The sequence below is a fragment of the Hypomesus nipponensis genome, chromosome 1 (assembly GCF_054491055.1).
Source record: "Hypomesus nipponensis isolate SF chromosome 1, ASM5449105v1, whole genome shotgun sequence".
Taxonomy (NCBI): Eukaryota; Metazoa; Chordata; class Actinopteri; order Osmeriformes; family Osmeridae; genus Hypomesus; species Hypomesus nipponensis.
The window spans coordinates 6,334,048-6,349,106 of record NC_140361.1 but is presented as its reverse complement, the minus strand read 5'-3'; the positions used below and the strand labels follow the sequence as shown (position 1 = coordinate 6,349,106).

The window sequence follows — 15,059 nt, the reverse complement described above, 5'->3', positions numbered from 1 at the left end:
AAAGACACCCCATCCTAAACAAGTGTACTACTTTTAGATGCTTTGGAGTAGACAAAACAGGCCTCATTATGCCAGAATGATGTACATCCAAGTCATGTTACTGGGGAAGGATGCGTTATGTATCCTATGCTATCGCTGCTCGTTATGGCTAATGCATGGGACAAAGCACAATGCTGTTGAAGACATAGGGGTGGAAATCTTATGCTTTAACATGTCCTGTTCGTGAAAACAGGCAGACAGACAAAAGAAGATTCCAGTGACTAAGCACGGAACAGTGTACACACGAGTCTCCCCAGTCCCCGAAGAAAGGGATAGTCAAGGGATATTGCTTAATTGCCAAACACCCACTCGGTCGTACTGGTATTCTTGCATCACACAGTGCATGGCAAATAAAAAATGACTCAAATGTTGAAACACCACACTCCGGTATTGTAGACCTGAAACTTGCCTTCCCGATAAGCATGTTGCTACAATTAACTTTGATATCATTATGTTTCCCTTCCACAATTCCATTGGCATTTCCAAAGTACTTGACCCAACGATTGATTTAGAATATGGAATTAGAATCTAATTCGCAAACTTTTTTTAAGCCATGTCTCTAACGTAGATATGAACCAACTAGCTAACGTTAGCTTTTTAGGACGACTTAACCTCAACGGCTCAATCTAGCTTCAATGATGAGTACTAGTAGGTTAGACACTTTACATGCTAATTAGCGGGCTAGCTAACATGTAGCTACCTGTAAAACTAGCTACCTAAACTCGAATTTCAAACGAATACTTTTTTCTTTACCAAGAAAACCCTTTTCGGACCCTTAAAGTTGAAATTACCCGAGTTTAAGGTTAGTCTTTTACCAGCTTGGAATCTTTGCTAGCTGGCTACCCCGTTCCTGCACTATTCCACAGAAAAAATAACTTTTGTATCACTTCTCTAGCTAGCACTCATCTAGCTAGCGCTAGCTAGAGCCTAGCCAGTTACACCCCACCCCCTCTGGAAAAGTATCCAAGTAAAACTGATCAAAATGAAGCTAGTAATTGTGTGCCCATTGATCTTACCTATCGGATAATCTATGAATGTATTGCATACCTTTGAAGATTTGAAGCAAGCCGAAAGCTTCCTTATTCCTGTCTATAGTTAGCTCAGACAAGAAACTGTTTTTTCATTTTCCTTTTTTCAATGTCTTTACCCACTCTCCCGATTCCCATGTTCTGGCTGGCGTCAAGAAGACTGGAGAGGCGGAACGCATATCCCTCCGCTAAATTGTAAATTTGCAATGAATAACTCCCTAGTTAATCTATTTCCAAATTAATTGGCTTGAAAGTGTTATTCAAATGTCCATTTATTTATAAATTCATCACCATGAAAAGAAAACTATTTTAATCAATGTTTGTAAATGTGATACGAACATAGCCTAGTGAAGTCCACTGATATAAACACGCAAGGCTGCGGATTAGTAGGCTACGGAACAAGTACAGAACATCTCAAATAAAATGTCGTGGATGGCATTTCCATGTTCACGTTTACTGCATTTACGTAGATGGATGCAATGTAACTTACTTCTTAAATCACTCAAGTGTTACTGTGTTACAACTTTTGAGTCTAGGGTAGTGCTACGGCTGGGGGACGTCACACAAGTTGGCTCCAGTATGTCTGGGGTGCGCTTCACGAAAGTGGCGACCAATTCGAAACCGTTCACACTGAGAGCAGTTTCTTTATCTCTCATTCCTTCTCAAATAAAATTACGTTTGTCCCTCTTGCTGCTAAATTTGAAGATATTCAAAAAGCATCCATGCGGTATCGAATCTCTTTTATATTTTATGTTTTTTAAATTGAGATGCCTGTGTGAAATTATGTAGGATCAAACGCCAGGTGATCCTCTGCCAAAATATACACGATTGTGACATTATTTACATTAAAATTGAGTAACTCCGGAAGTTAAATGGTATGCATATTTAGCCTTTGAATTCTTAGAGGTTTGACTGGAATTTAGCCTTTAAATGTAGGCATCCATTACAGTGCAAATGAGATGATAGACCAGCAGTGGGCAGCCTGTACCTTAGCATGAGAGCCTTCTCCTCTTTTCATAGAGGCGCTTGTATGAAGCAAGTAGTAATTCAAAGGGCATTCAAGTTAAAATAGAACAATTCTTCATCATATCAGATTGAAACATCTGATATGAAGGTATGTGAAAGATGAAGGCATTTGAAAGACAGTATAAAATATATTATCTGCACTCTATGCCACCCTTGGCGACTAATGAAGTCTAAAGAATACTAAATAGTTGAGTCGATTACTTGAGTGAGGCTGTGTAGGCTACAAGCTCAGTTGCTACTAGTAGCTAATGGTAATCTAGCACATTGAAGAGATTTCATTACACTGATATAGCACCATCAAAGGTGAGTGTTTTAAAGTTATGCTGAGCAACAACTACCAGACAATCATTTTGTCTGGTCACAAAACTCCCCTCATCTTGGGTGTTCTGTGGCTGACATAAGTGGGCCATTGTGGGTCAGGCCACCACTTGTTAATAGACCATAGCAGAGGCCAACAGATGTAGCTCAGGTCATGTATGTTGTAGACTTGGGGGCCTTCCGTTTAGAGCTTTAACATCTGCTTGGATCAGTCAGTAGGGGAGGAAGGATTACTTGCAGAACAAAACCTCCCAAGATTCCCAGCAAATGCTAGAAACAAATGTATAGTGAGAGAATTAGTATTATTATGATTGATTTGATTTCAAAGTGATTACGGAAGTACCTATTAGAGCTGCTCTTTCTGGTAGTTTACCCATTTTGTTTTTGTTAAAAAATGAATCAGAGTTCCACATGTTTTGAAGTACAATAAGTCTAAGATTATTGGTTTCATGTTCTAAAAGGAGTACAAATGTTTAAAGCAGTAACATACAGATGCATGCAGTATGCACATGTACACTAATAGGAGAGAAAATGAAAAGTTAAATTCAAACAATGGACACAAGGAGATTAAAACACAACAAAAATCAAATAATTCTTAGACGTACCATGGTTGAAGCTCAAGTAGGATTTACGTCTCATTCACTTTGTTTTAGTTTTGAATTCAATGACCTAACATGATGTCATTGCAGATTAGTATTAACAATATGTTTTGGTACATTGTGTCCGGTAGTTCACAAAAATATAAAACTATATTTTAACCGTCTCTGGCAGTGCAAATTCTTCCTTGAGAATTTGTAAAGAGCTCATAAAACTCATAACTATACACAAACTAATTTCTGAGGCCTTCTATTCAGCTGTTACCTTGAGAAACACATGCTTTGAAAAAACCTAAATTACAGTTGAGGGAAGTCCATGCTCTAGTGAACACAATGACCTTTGCTTGCTCCATAATGGTGTGTTCATTTGTGTTTTGTTTTTTATTACAATATTTAGACTTGCTAAACTGTTTTTTTGGCATCCAGTCAGCAGTGACTACTGTCTCACCACCACTCTCAAGTGGTGCCCCCCCCCTCCGGTCCCCTGTGGCTCAAACAGTTTGCCAGTGTCTGGGCAGGAGGGTAAAACACTTTTGGAATGTTTCATTCAATGTTCCAAATCGCTCGTTGCAAGGGCTGCCAACTAATAGCCGGCTACTGCATCCATATATCTGCTGTTTGGTTTTAATAAAGCTTTCCTTTAAAAGCCCTCCTTCCTGTGGGTTCTCATTGAACATAGTAACTCATATCACATCTTTTCCATAGAACAGTCCTTCCCTCCAGACAAAATACAATAAAAAGGAACTTCAAAGCTCTTTTTCAAAGTTGAAATAAAATTCAAGCTGAGTTGGTAATGATAGGTACTGGTTTTGGATTCCTTTCTTGATATCTCAAGAACATTTTCCTTTTCTTGTGGCTATTCTCATAATCTAATATATGAGTGACATTCATTGGAAGCTTTTGGCAGGAATCTCTGTAACTTAAACAGGAGTAATAATGTACATTTTGCATAGACTATGAGATTTCAGCTAAAATAGTTCCAGTACCCTTGGTGCGTGACTGATTTCAAACCTGAACTCTATGGCTACAAAATGAACATTTTATTTAGAAATGTGCAGACATTGATCTTTGGTTCCACAAAAAATATATTGCTACACTATGTTACAAATTGAATGTGTGTGATTTGCATATGAGTCCATTTTCAACAGATTTAACAGGTTAACAAAAATGATGTGAGAACCACTTTTTCTGAAAAGTATTCTCCAGTTGCGTATGTCCAATTTTTTGGGTTACTCCAGCTCATACCATGCAAACATGCTACATGTATATCAAAACAAAACACAGTATACATTTCGAGAGAATTCTTCTCTGGAATTTGTTATCTTGGCCATAATGAAAATGGCTCTATTTGTTCATTTTTTGTTGTTTAAGATTCTTACATAAAGGATACAGCTATTCAAATCCAAATATTGGCCACTTGTATATGAAAGCAATTGTACAACATATTCCATGAAAATATTTCATTTCTGTTTTCACCTAGTACTGGGTTATGACAAACTAGTTGACAATTTTTGACAAAATCATTAGGTTGATGACCCTTTAAGAGTTCAAGATGAGAGCATATTCCATAAACAACAGGAATAATCATCATGTTTTTGCAAATGTGTGTGGTCTTAATTTACTGGGCTTTACTGGACGCGAGTCATTGTCCTACTGGAATGACTTTTCATCACCTTCTGGAAAAGGTCATCTGAAAAACAAATTATAACAACATAAGTGTAATGTAGCAGATGTGATTTGGAACCCCACTTTTGTGTTGGGGCCCTACCACAAAATAAGTAAGGCAAATATCACCCTTAGACCAAGAACATCTTGATCTACTGGGGTTAACTAGCAGAAGCCTGTAGCGTTATCTCCACTGCAAATATAAAACAGCTACACAATGTACTGGTCTTTACATTTGTGTGATAAATGGTCATTCCTAACCCCATAACATGAGTGACTCTATACTGTATTTAATATGTAAATTGTAAGAGTGCTAAATTATATTGTTTGACACGTCTTGTGGGCTGTGAGAGGAATAGATAGTAAAGAACTCACCGTTTTTGAACACCTGGGAGTCGACCTGTAAAAAACAAAACAGCTTTCAGTAAAACTTAATATACTTGAATTGTGAAAATAAAACACCTCATTTTTTATGTATTGTGGATCTATCTGCTGTACTAGATTTCAAAATGATCGCTCCCTTAGGACAGTAGGATCTAACAACTATATGACGAATGATAACTAACTGAAATAAAGGCATAAAGATTCTTACTCTTGAAGCAGAGGCAAGTCTGACTTTGCCAACAGGCCCATCGGCTTGTTCCCTGTCAACCTTCGGTGCTGGATGAAAAATAGATAGAATGAGACAAAGGATTGCAAGACATTGGTATTCTGAGTAACATTATCTATGTCAAAGTTGAAACACCACTTATATAACAACCTATTAGCACAAAAAGGAAGATGTTCTTTGCAGTTGAACCAAATTGAACACTTCGGGCTTGTATAATATAAATAGCTAAATGGATATTTATGTAGAGACAGGGTGGTTTTTCCTTACGCAGGGGCTTGATGATGGATTCAACAGCATGGACGACCCCGTTGGTGGCCATGAGGTCGGCCTGGATGACCGGAACCTTGTTGACGTACACGGTGTAGTTACGCTGACAAAAAAAATAAAACAAAAAAGCATTTCTGTGAGGGTGGTGTGCTAGAGATGGGAGATCTGTCAGTTGCTTTTGACTGAGCAGATGTATAACAATCTATACCAATATTAGTATTCAGTGCAAGTGAGGTCCACAGAGACAACAAGCTAGAATCACAGACATTTTGAATGGTTAGATTTGTGATTTAGTGACCATAGATATTTGTTTTTTAAACATTCAAAGCCGATACATCTGTTTTATCTATATGGTAGTGACGGTTACGGATACCAGCTTGTGCTGCCAGGATCAGAAGTTGTTTACTCACCATGCCCAGATCCAGCTTGTCTCCTTGCAGAGTCTTGACTCTGTTGTGGGACCCTACCCCACCACTGACCAGGAGCTCCTCTCCAATGTGGTACTTCAAAACTTTGGACAACTCCTGTTTATTCCCTGTGTTGTAAAACAGGAAAGTAAGAACCAATATATTGTATTTTAGCAATGTACTCTGGCCTTCTACCTGATTCAAAGTCAGGCTAAAGCAAAGGATGAAGACACAGAGAATGAATCAGTCTGTTGCAATATTGGTTTAACTGTGTGAGGAAAGTACAGTACAACTGGATCCATTTAAAGACAGCTGGTTGGCACTATCTTATAGCCAAGATTCATTCATGTGTGCATGCCATATTGTAATCATCCACTGAATGTAGGTGGGCTCTTTTAAACTATTTTCTCCTTCAGTTATACTATTTTGAAACCTTGTTAAAAGATTTTCTTGTTAAAGAGGTTGCAGGGTTTTGTCCAAATCAAATAATCGTGGAATTACCAAGGGAGACCATACCACTAGCGCACAAATTGCCTTAAAAAATAGAACTGTGTGCAAATCCTAGAGTGTTCAGGCACTGGCAAATCCCCTTGTCTAACTTATGGATTAACTTTCTTCGTTTGTATTTCAGAAAAAACATATGATTGTACAGAGTTGATAACACTGAAACATAAACGTTGATGGTACATAGTTTAACATAGCTCCTGTGTCTGTGTCATGTTCACAGTTTGGAAAGAGTACAGAGAGTGTGTGTATATGTGTGTGTCAGAGATGGAGACTTGTGTCTGCGACTTGAGTCAGAGTTTCAGACTGAAAGGTCAGTTTTAGAAAGGGGGCAAACAAAATCTTGTGGTTAAAGTAATTCCTGGTGAGTTTTTACTGTAGTATGGAAGACTGAGACTTGAGAGCCAGACAAGATAATGGTTCTAGTGAATCTATGATGTCTATGCTTGGGTGTGGTTGTGTGTACTGTTGCAACATTACCCATGAGTTTGTTGAGGTCTGCCGGTGGCAGGGCGCTGAAGGCTTTGTTGGTGGGAGCGAAGACTGTGTGGGATGCTGGCTGGTTCATCAACTCTGTCAGACCTGCAGTCTGAATGGCACCCACCAGCAGACTGGAAGGGATTGAGTAAATTATGATTTTGAAGAGCAGAATAAAGTAGTTCTGAGAGAAAATTGTCTGTTACAATAATGACAGAGAAATGTGTTTCTGAAGTCCTAAAATCAAGTGTTTGAATTATATTGAAATTTGAAAGAAAGAAAGAAAGAAAGGAATAAACGAACAGAGAGGAAAGACTAAAAATGAAGTTGGACTGCAGAAGATCATTCCCTTCCATTCGGTCTGTTGAAACCATTACAGAGGTTTAAAGGGACTCTCCCCAAGGTATCAAGCTAAAAAACGTCCAGACCTCAAAAGAATACAGTACTAAACCCTCTTAATTCGCAAAACTTCTGAAACCTATCATGTGCATTATGTTGATCAGGGCACTAGTCCTTCATTTTCTTTAGTAGAATGATAGTCATAGGTCCTCAGGGTACAGTAACTCTTCAGTAGAGCTCCACTGACTTTTGAAAGCCACAGTCTCTTGCATCTATTAAACTTGACATTACAAGGGCTGACATTTATACAACCTTAAATGTATGACTAAACCATTATCCTGTTTTTCTGTATTATTAAGTATACGACTAGTAAGGACCTCACAGGGTTTGGATTTTTAACTACAATAATTATTGTTCGATTAACTGCAACAAGACTTGTCTAATAGAGCATTGATCTCTCACCTGAACTGATCATCGGCTTTCAGGACATCCATGACAGTTCCCATGGGAGGAGTCAGAACCTTGTCCACAGTGAACATGGTTGCAAAACGACCAGTCTTATCATGTGCGGCAATGCAGGCATTCTCAATGCACAGATTCTGCAGAATCAGACCAAACAGGCAATATATATGAAAATGATAGTACTCATCAGAAAAACACTCCAGTGAGTCGAGTATACTTTACTACACAATGACGTGTAGTAGGTGTCTGTCTGGGTCAAACAGTATTTGAAATTCTTTCTTATGTTCACCTTGCCTGAAGTCACAGGTGAACAGTCTTCTAATCTATTTTCATTTCCTTTGTGGTGTATTCCATTATTTCCATTGGAGCAGACAAGCTCCATTAACCAAGCTTATGCATTTATGAGAGGATTTTGAACCGTTTTTGACCTAGGTCGGGTACACCAGTTGCTCCCCTTTCTTTTTCAAACTGATGGTTCACATGGAGTGTCTGGAAAGAGTTACCCATGTTGAAAGGAAATTTCTTGCGGTCTGCAAATTTCATTACAAAGCAGAAATGTGAGAACCCTCACAAACCTTAGTCTACAGTACCACCCAAGAGAACATGGCTGTGAATGGAAGATTAAGAACCTGAGGAATAACGAATACAGTAGAACCAGGGTTCTATGGGAACTATTGTGTTTTCTGGCCCCATGCCTATTTTTGGGGGGACATTTTTTTAAATTACTGTAGCACTTCAGTTACAGCAAAAACGACTTAAAGTAACTAAAATATTACCATGTTACCTATATACAGTAAGCTTTGTCTTTGCTTATTTAGGCCTTTGTAAGCACATATCTTTGTAATGTTCTAGCACAGTGGTACTGTCTCTGAGGTACAGTCTAGTGTGTCAGTGTTGTTAAAACACTAATTGAACAATTGAAATAACAAAATAACTGCTCTTTTCTGTAAATCATGTAATGAGTCTAAACATACATTGCGGTAGATGAAGACTCTTAGCTTGCTTCCTCCCAGGGTCTCCAGCAACTGTCCATGGTACAGGCTTTTTGAGGAAAGCTGGTTCTTCAGAATATGGTTTGTCATCAGTTTCTTCATTGGGCCAGTCATTGATAAGCTACCTGTTTAACAACAGAAAAACATATTCAAAGTTGATGGCGTGGGTGTATAAGGTTATGAGTCAAGATTAAAGATGTTATACAAATATAAATATATAAAACAACTGGAGGGAGAGAGAGAGAGAGAGAGAGAGAGAGAGAGAGAGAGAGAGAGAGAGAGAGAGAGAGAGAGAGAGAGAGAGAGAGAGAAAGAGAGAGAGAGAGAGAGAGAGAGGTAGAAGGCATGCAAGTGAGTGACTGGCAGACCTTTTTTAGGCAGACTGCAAACAAAAAGTGAGGTGGGAGTACAATAAAAAAGAGAGACCCGACCTTTGAAAGCCTCATTCTGAGGAGCCAGCATGGTGAGGGCCTCAGAACCGGTAAGGTGGGAACTGAGACCAGCATCAACAAACAGCTTGGTTGCTGTGGTCACAGGGGATCCCTGGGCAAGCTCCAGCAGGGTCTTGGCTAAAAAGAGGCAAAAGAAATACATGAAAGGCCTAACATGCCAATATAACCTACCACAATCCTCCTTGGATGTTGGATAAACAACCCTGAGGTTCCCGGGTTTCCCTTTCTCCATTAAAAAAAAGCCACAGCTTACCTGAGTCTGGGATGAGCAACTCGTTGATGTAGTGGATGACTCCATTTGTGCCCAGCTGATCTTTCTTCTGGATGATGGCCTTTCCATTGAGAGTCATCTCATCTCCCTCGCAGCCAACCTCCAGCATGGTGCCCTGCAGGGTCTCCATTGGGGTCCCTGTCATGATGGCCTCTGAGCATTGCATGTTCTTCAGGATGTGGTAGTTTAGCAAGTCTGAGGGGAAAAAACAAGTCCAACTCCTACATTAAATGTCCATGTTGTCCATCTTTCTACTCTCCTGAGTGTGGTGTCAGACCTAAATTGTGACAGTCAGGTGGTGTATGAATCTTAAGCGTGCTTGTATTTTGTTGTTCCCACTGTCAAAAGTTAGGGTAGTCTTAGTCAACTTTCTTAAAGAGGTCACCTTTCAGAGCCACCGGGTCTCCCAAGATTCTGTTGAGCATCTCGGGGGGGATCTTCTCAAAGGCCTCGTTGGTGGGAGCAAACACTGTGTAGTGACCCTCCGACTCGAGCATGGCAGTCAGACCAGCAGCAGCAATAGCAGTCTGAATCAGACACATCAAACATGACAAAAAAAGGGAACATTATTAGTTACTTATTACAAATCACAACAGGATGGGCGTGTTGCAATTTCATCTGAAGCGGAAGAGAGTGACCGTTAAGAGAGTGAATCATATAACTGCCTTACAATTCCTGGATTTTACCAGTAATCTGTAGAGTGCTTAAAATGAAAGCCATACGATAATGAAAGGGGGATTCACAATGATTCACGTACACGTAGAGTCTCCAGATCGTCATCCGTGTCGAGGAAGGTGTGCACGTTGTTGGTGATGGCTGTGATGACCCGGTCCACCACATGTACTATGCCGTTGGTGGCATGCTGATCGGTCTTTATCAAGCGGGCACAGTTCACTGTGACAATCTGTATCAAGAGAAATATAGATTCATTTAAAGTCTCATGTTGGGCCATTTTGGCTTTCCATTGTCAACGTAGACTTGATGTTTGAAGCTAAATTTAAGGAAGGCAGAAAATAGATTTAAGATTAAACTCAAGTGACATTCTCTCATTTAGAAAGACTGAGCGCCAACAAAAGCGCAAAATGTTGTTGGAACAAATTGGACTCACTCCGTTGGGGTAGTGGTGAATGTGGACATTAAAGTCCTGGTACATGGAGGAAAAGGCAGAGCCGTGCTTGAGTTCCTCCGAGGTCAAACGACGGTTGACCATGTGGTAGTGCAGCGCGTTGAGCAACTCAATGTTGACATTGCTCACCAGAGCATCAAGGATTTCCTAGAAAACAGCTATCACAGTTAATCATTGCGATCTGACTTGAGCTGTTCCCAGAAGGATAAGAGTGTCTGAGTGTGAGAGAGTGTGATGTGTCAGATTTTGTGCATGTAGATCTGTGTGTATGTTTGCATGTGCATGAGTGTATGCGACAACCCCTGATAGTCAGTGACTCACGGTGGGAAGGGCGGCCCAGGCCTCATTGCTGGGGGCAAAGAAGGTGAAGCTACCAGGTCCCTCTATCTCCTCCCTCAGATCGGCCCTGTCAGAGTACATCTGGGTTGTGGCAGCTCCCACCACGCCCAGGGTGTTGTAGATGTTGGACAAAGGCAAGGCTGGAAGAAACATAAGTATTTTTATCAACAATGTCAGTTCTTGAGGATATGGTCTGTCATGGATGCCATGAATGATGCTCTTGATTCAGTTGACTATTGACTAAATAAAAACTATACTTTTCATGTTTCATACAATACCACAAGGAATACTAACGCAACTGTTTGCAATGATAACATTTAACAATTGTATCTCTTACCTGCAGGACAACCTTTTTCTCCTGGGACCTTTTCATAGCCAGGGCAACACTCATAGCTGATCACCCTGTGAACCAAGTAACATAAGTAGAAGTAAGTTTCAATGTTTCATCCAAAAGCATATTCAAATAGATATGTCCCCCTCTCCAACTTAACAATGACTTATCCATATCCAAATTTTGATGCAACTGCAGGCTACATAGTTCTCCATTTTGTGCATTTAAAGGATATTTCCACAATAAATCAGAACTGGGCCCAGTTGGTCTCTGAAGGTAATAAAACTCATTTCCTTTGAGAGGGGAGGAATCCACAGACACAGATTTGGCCAAGTGAAACTCCTGAAGGGGGCCTATGGGGCCGGTGCTCAAACCCAGGGTCTCGCCAGTAAAAACAAAGCATCCAACTGCCAAGCTAAGGTGTCCACTAAGCTAGCTTATAAAAATGTGAGCCGGAGCGATCTGTCTTCATATAAATAGCAAAGAACAAGCATTTCTACTAAGTGACAAGGATGTTTTTAACTACGTTCATTGGCAGGTTCAGGCACTTTGCTGTCATGTCATGAAGAGAAAAAAGCCAGGACACAGGACTATGACACAGGAGTTGTAATAACTCTCTCACCAGTTGTTACTTAGAAAGGGTAGCCTTTTTTGGATACACATAAGTGAAAGTCGATTACTTTGACAGCAGAAGGACTTGATCCATTTCAATCGAATGAATCAACTGTTCACCCATTGTTGTCAAAATAAGGGAATGTCTTGTTAATTCATTTATCTATCCATTCACATATGTACATTAACCTCCTTAAAGCATCACATAGCATTATCAAAGAGTGGAAAACTTGTAAAAAAAACAGGGGCTGTCAAAAATATGTATGCAATCGGCTACTGGTGAAGTCAAAGAGGTGGGTTGACAGGGTGCTGAGAACATGAGGGACAGTCCTGACTCTCTGAAAGGGGGGAAACTCTGTAAAACTGTGGAGTCTGGCAACCAGACTGAGCTGATTATCAAAACAGATGGTAACCCAACTCCTATTTGTTCCCTACAAGTATAAACAAAGACGGTAGCCATGGATTTCTGACTAAATAAACAGTTGGGGTCACATATTTCAAACACTGTGTACATTGAACTTCCAAAGAAGCCAGAGCAGAGCTATCTAGCAGACGTGCCGGGAAAACATTTGGCTTACAATAAAATCTGCATGGTTAATGGATTTGCATTTCCAACAGATTTAGCATGCTGTTGTTAAATATTTGTTATCTTTCAAGGTAATATTCTATTACTAAAAAATTATGCAGTTATCCGATACAGATGGCAAGAGCTAAAACAAAAAACATTCTTATCTTTGATGCCAAGTGAACATTGCAAGGGTCATATTTTGGTATTTTTAGAATCACTTCTAATCATCACACATTTTTTGTGTCTTGTTTGTCTAAAAGATGAGGGAGGGTCTCGGAAGGGGCAACAGGTTACAGAGACTTTAATGAGTCTCTCCTCACGTGACCTTCGACCTTCCGGCTACAACCACCACCTCTCTGTGCCCTCCACCCCCTTCCCCCCTTTCCCGTTCTCTACGCCCCACACTCCACATTATGGGTCCCTCGCACAAAGACCAGGATTGTTCGCTGTTAAAGCTCAGCTAGACACCCCCGGTCTTCAAAAACCTCACTTTGTGACCGTCTGCAAATCTAATAACATTTGAGATGATAAAAGCCTCAGCCCAGTGTTTGCACTAGCTGGTTAATCCCTTTGAATGTCGGTTTCTGTAGCTCTAAGTGACCCGGGATTTGCTGTGGAAAAACGCTTTGAGTCCACTATGAATGATTTGTGTGTGTTCGGAGGATGTAAGTCACTCAGCATTATTCCCAGAAGCCGTCAGTTCCTAGATCTCTCGCCTACAGTGAAGTTGACTTCCTATTTCACTTTCATGAAAATCTCTATGAAAGAGACACTGTTGCGAGACCTGTTACTCTGTGTTTTTGAAAAACAACTTTTTTTTTATAGCATTCTTCTCGAGACACACAAACACACACATGCTGAAATGACACATCTACGGTACATACACAACATGCACACTCTCTCACACACAGAGTAAAGTTATGGGCAATTCAGCATAATGCTGTAATGGTCTACACATGGGTTTCCTTACCTTACAGCTAAATCTCAGTGGAATGTTAGAGCAAGTAACTAATAACTCCCCCCCCCCCCCCACAACGTCAATCAAACTAAAGCTTCCTCGAGAGGCAGCCTGTCATTGCACTCGCTGTTAAGTCCACAGCAGCTCCCCATGGCTTAAGACAGGCCAGAAAGATTGATGTTAGTAATATGAGTTATCCACTTCCCTTTGCGCCTGCCATGCCATTTAATGCTACCATGACAGATTGATTGAAAGACAAGGCCCTCATTATGCTCCCACAGCAGTTGGACATACATTTAAAACTTACAATGTAGTCAGGTTTAGTCAGTCATGAAAAGAGCAACAAACTAATTATGTTAATTGACGTACAGATTGAATATTTTGAAAATTAAAGATGGAATCCTAGTTATGATTAGAGTTACTCTCATGATCTTGCATCATGTCATTGTTTTGCGGAGTTCTTTGTATTTTGCTGACAAAAGAAACTTGGGTTGTTCCAGACCAATTTACCTGCAGCAGATTTACATGCCTTAATCTTGGAAAAATGCTGTTGATGCTCCCATTTAGAGCCTGACCATTAAAGTCATTAACACCTTTACAAGACTGCATTTTCCTCATGGGTACTGTCAATGCTGGCATTCGCTGTTAAAAGCTGACGAGGGAGTCTGATGGCATTACGCAGTCTGGCAATAGGCCTACCTCGAGAACAGAACCGCTCTCGCAACCGCAAAAAGAAAAATCCACTTCAGAAGCTTCTGGAAGTGTTGAGTGAAGTTAATCTGAACAAGGTTTTCTAATGACTACTCCAATCCCCAAATTACTTGAAATAAACCTTGCTGAAAAGCATTTTTACCGCGGTTAGCAATTGTGGTCTATGACAGAATCGTTTGGGCTGCTGTTTAAGTGGAAATAATTGTATTTATTAAGTGTCGCGTATCATGCCTAATGCAAGCTGATGTTAGAAGAAAAAGCTGTTTTACAGCACCTTTATAAGACTAGCTTTCACCGTTAAGATGTACCCTACATTTTGAACTTATCTTTATCTTGCGCCGGTTATGAGAATGCTTGTCTAAATTCTATGGTTTGGACCACATTCTTTTTATCTATCACAAACCAAAATCTGCTTGTGGATAGAACATAAAACATGCTATAATAAAAAAAACTGCATCACTTTAATTTCACTTACGTTGCCTTGCCACAGACTTTGCGATGGTACCACTGCTTGCAGTTGGTGAAGTACTTCTTGTCGGTCCCCTGAATCTTTTGCATCGCACAAACGTTCGGTCTGAAAGAAATCAAGCCACGCTTCAAATAATCAATACATTTGTGTCACCTATTGAAAACGATGTAGCTGTACCGTATCATCCTGTGTATCATATCGGTATAATTTGATTCGTGGATACAATATAGTAATTATGTATTTCACAGTACCTTCCCGTTGGGATTCTAAGACGCACAACTTTACGCACGGCAAGTTTCGTCACGTACTAAAAACTTACCCATGTGGTCGGCCTCTTATTCTACTGTGTTGAAGAACTGATTGATAAGGCGACTTTGCAACACAAATCGTTGCAATCAAGGTGAGTGCCAAAGCGATCAAAGTTAAGTTCTTCATCTTGGCGTTTCCCACTTTTCCGCCTCCTTACACGCACCAGACGAGTCTGCGAGCGCT

The 15,059-nt window shown here is 40.2% G+C and overlaps 1 protein-coding gene across 1 annotated transcript; it reads right to left on the bottom strand.

The window, feature by feature from the left end:
* Nucleotides 1-4,032: 4,032 nt before the first annotated feature.
* On the bottom strand, nucleotides 4,033-15,059 carry tgfbi (transforming growth factor, beta-induced). The gene is made up of 17 exons (XM_084668829.1): nucleotides 14,887-15,059; nucleotides 14,574-14,672; nucleotides 11,256-11,320; nucleotides 10,901-11,058; nucleotides 10,562-10,726; nucleotides 10,211-10,357; nucleotides 9,839-9,980; nucleotides 9,436-9,648; nucleotides 9,162-9,299; nucleotides 8,713-8,855; nucleotides 7,739-7,875; nucleotides 6,941-7,071; nucleotides 5,960-6,084; nucleotides 5,550-5,652; nucleotides 5,265-5,332; nucleotides 5,048-5,072; nucleotides 4,033-4,697 (listed from the first exon to the last, which is right to left on the bottom strand). The coding sequence occupies exons 1-17, from the start codon at nucleotides 15,000-15,002 to the stop codon at nucleotides 4,636-4,638; spliced, it is 2,037 nt and encodes a 678-aa protein (XP_084524955.1). The 5' UTR covers nucleotides 15,003-15,059; the 3' UTR covers nucleotides 4,033-4,635.

Excerpts from the sequence above, each read along its gene's own strand:
- tgfbi (XM_084668829.1), bottom strand. The coding sequence starts at position 15,002 with ATGAAGAACTTAACTTTGATCGCTTTGGCACTCACCTTGATTGCAACG. Across the intron at positions 10,727-10,900 it reads CCTGGGCCGCCCTTCCCACC|GAAATCCTTGATGCTCTGGT; the intron begins GTGAGTCACTGA and ends GCTGTTTTCTAG. Across the intron at positions 5,333-5,549 it reads ATCCATCATCAAGCCCCTGC|CACCGAAGGTTGACAGGGAA; the intron begins GTAAGGAAAAAC and ends TTTTTCATCCAG.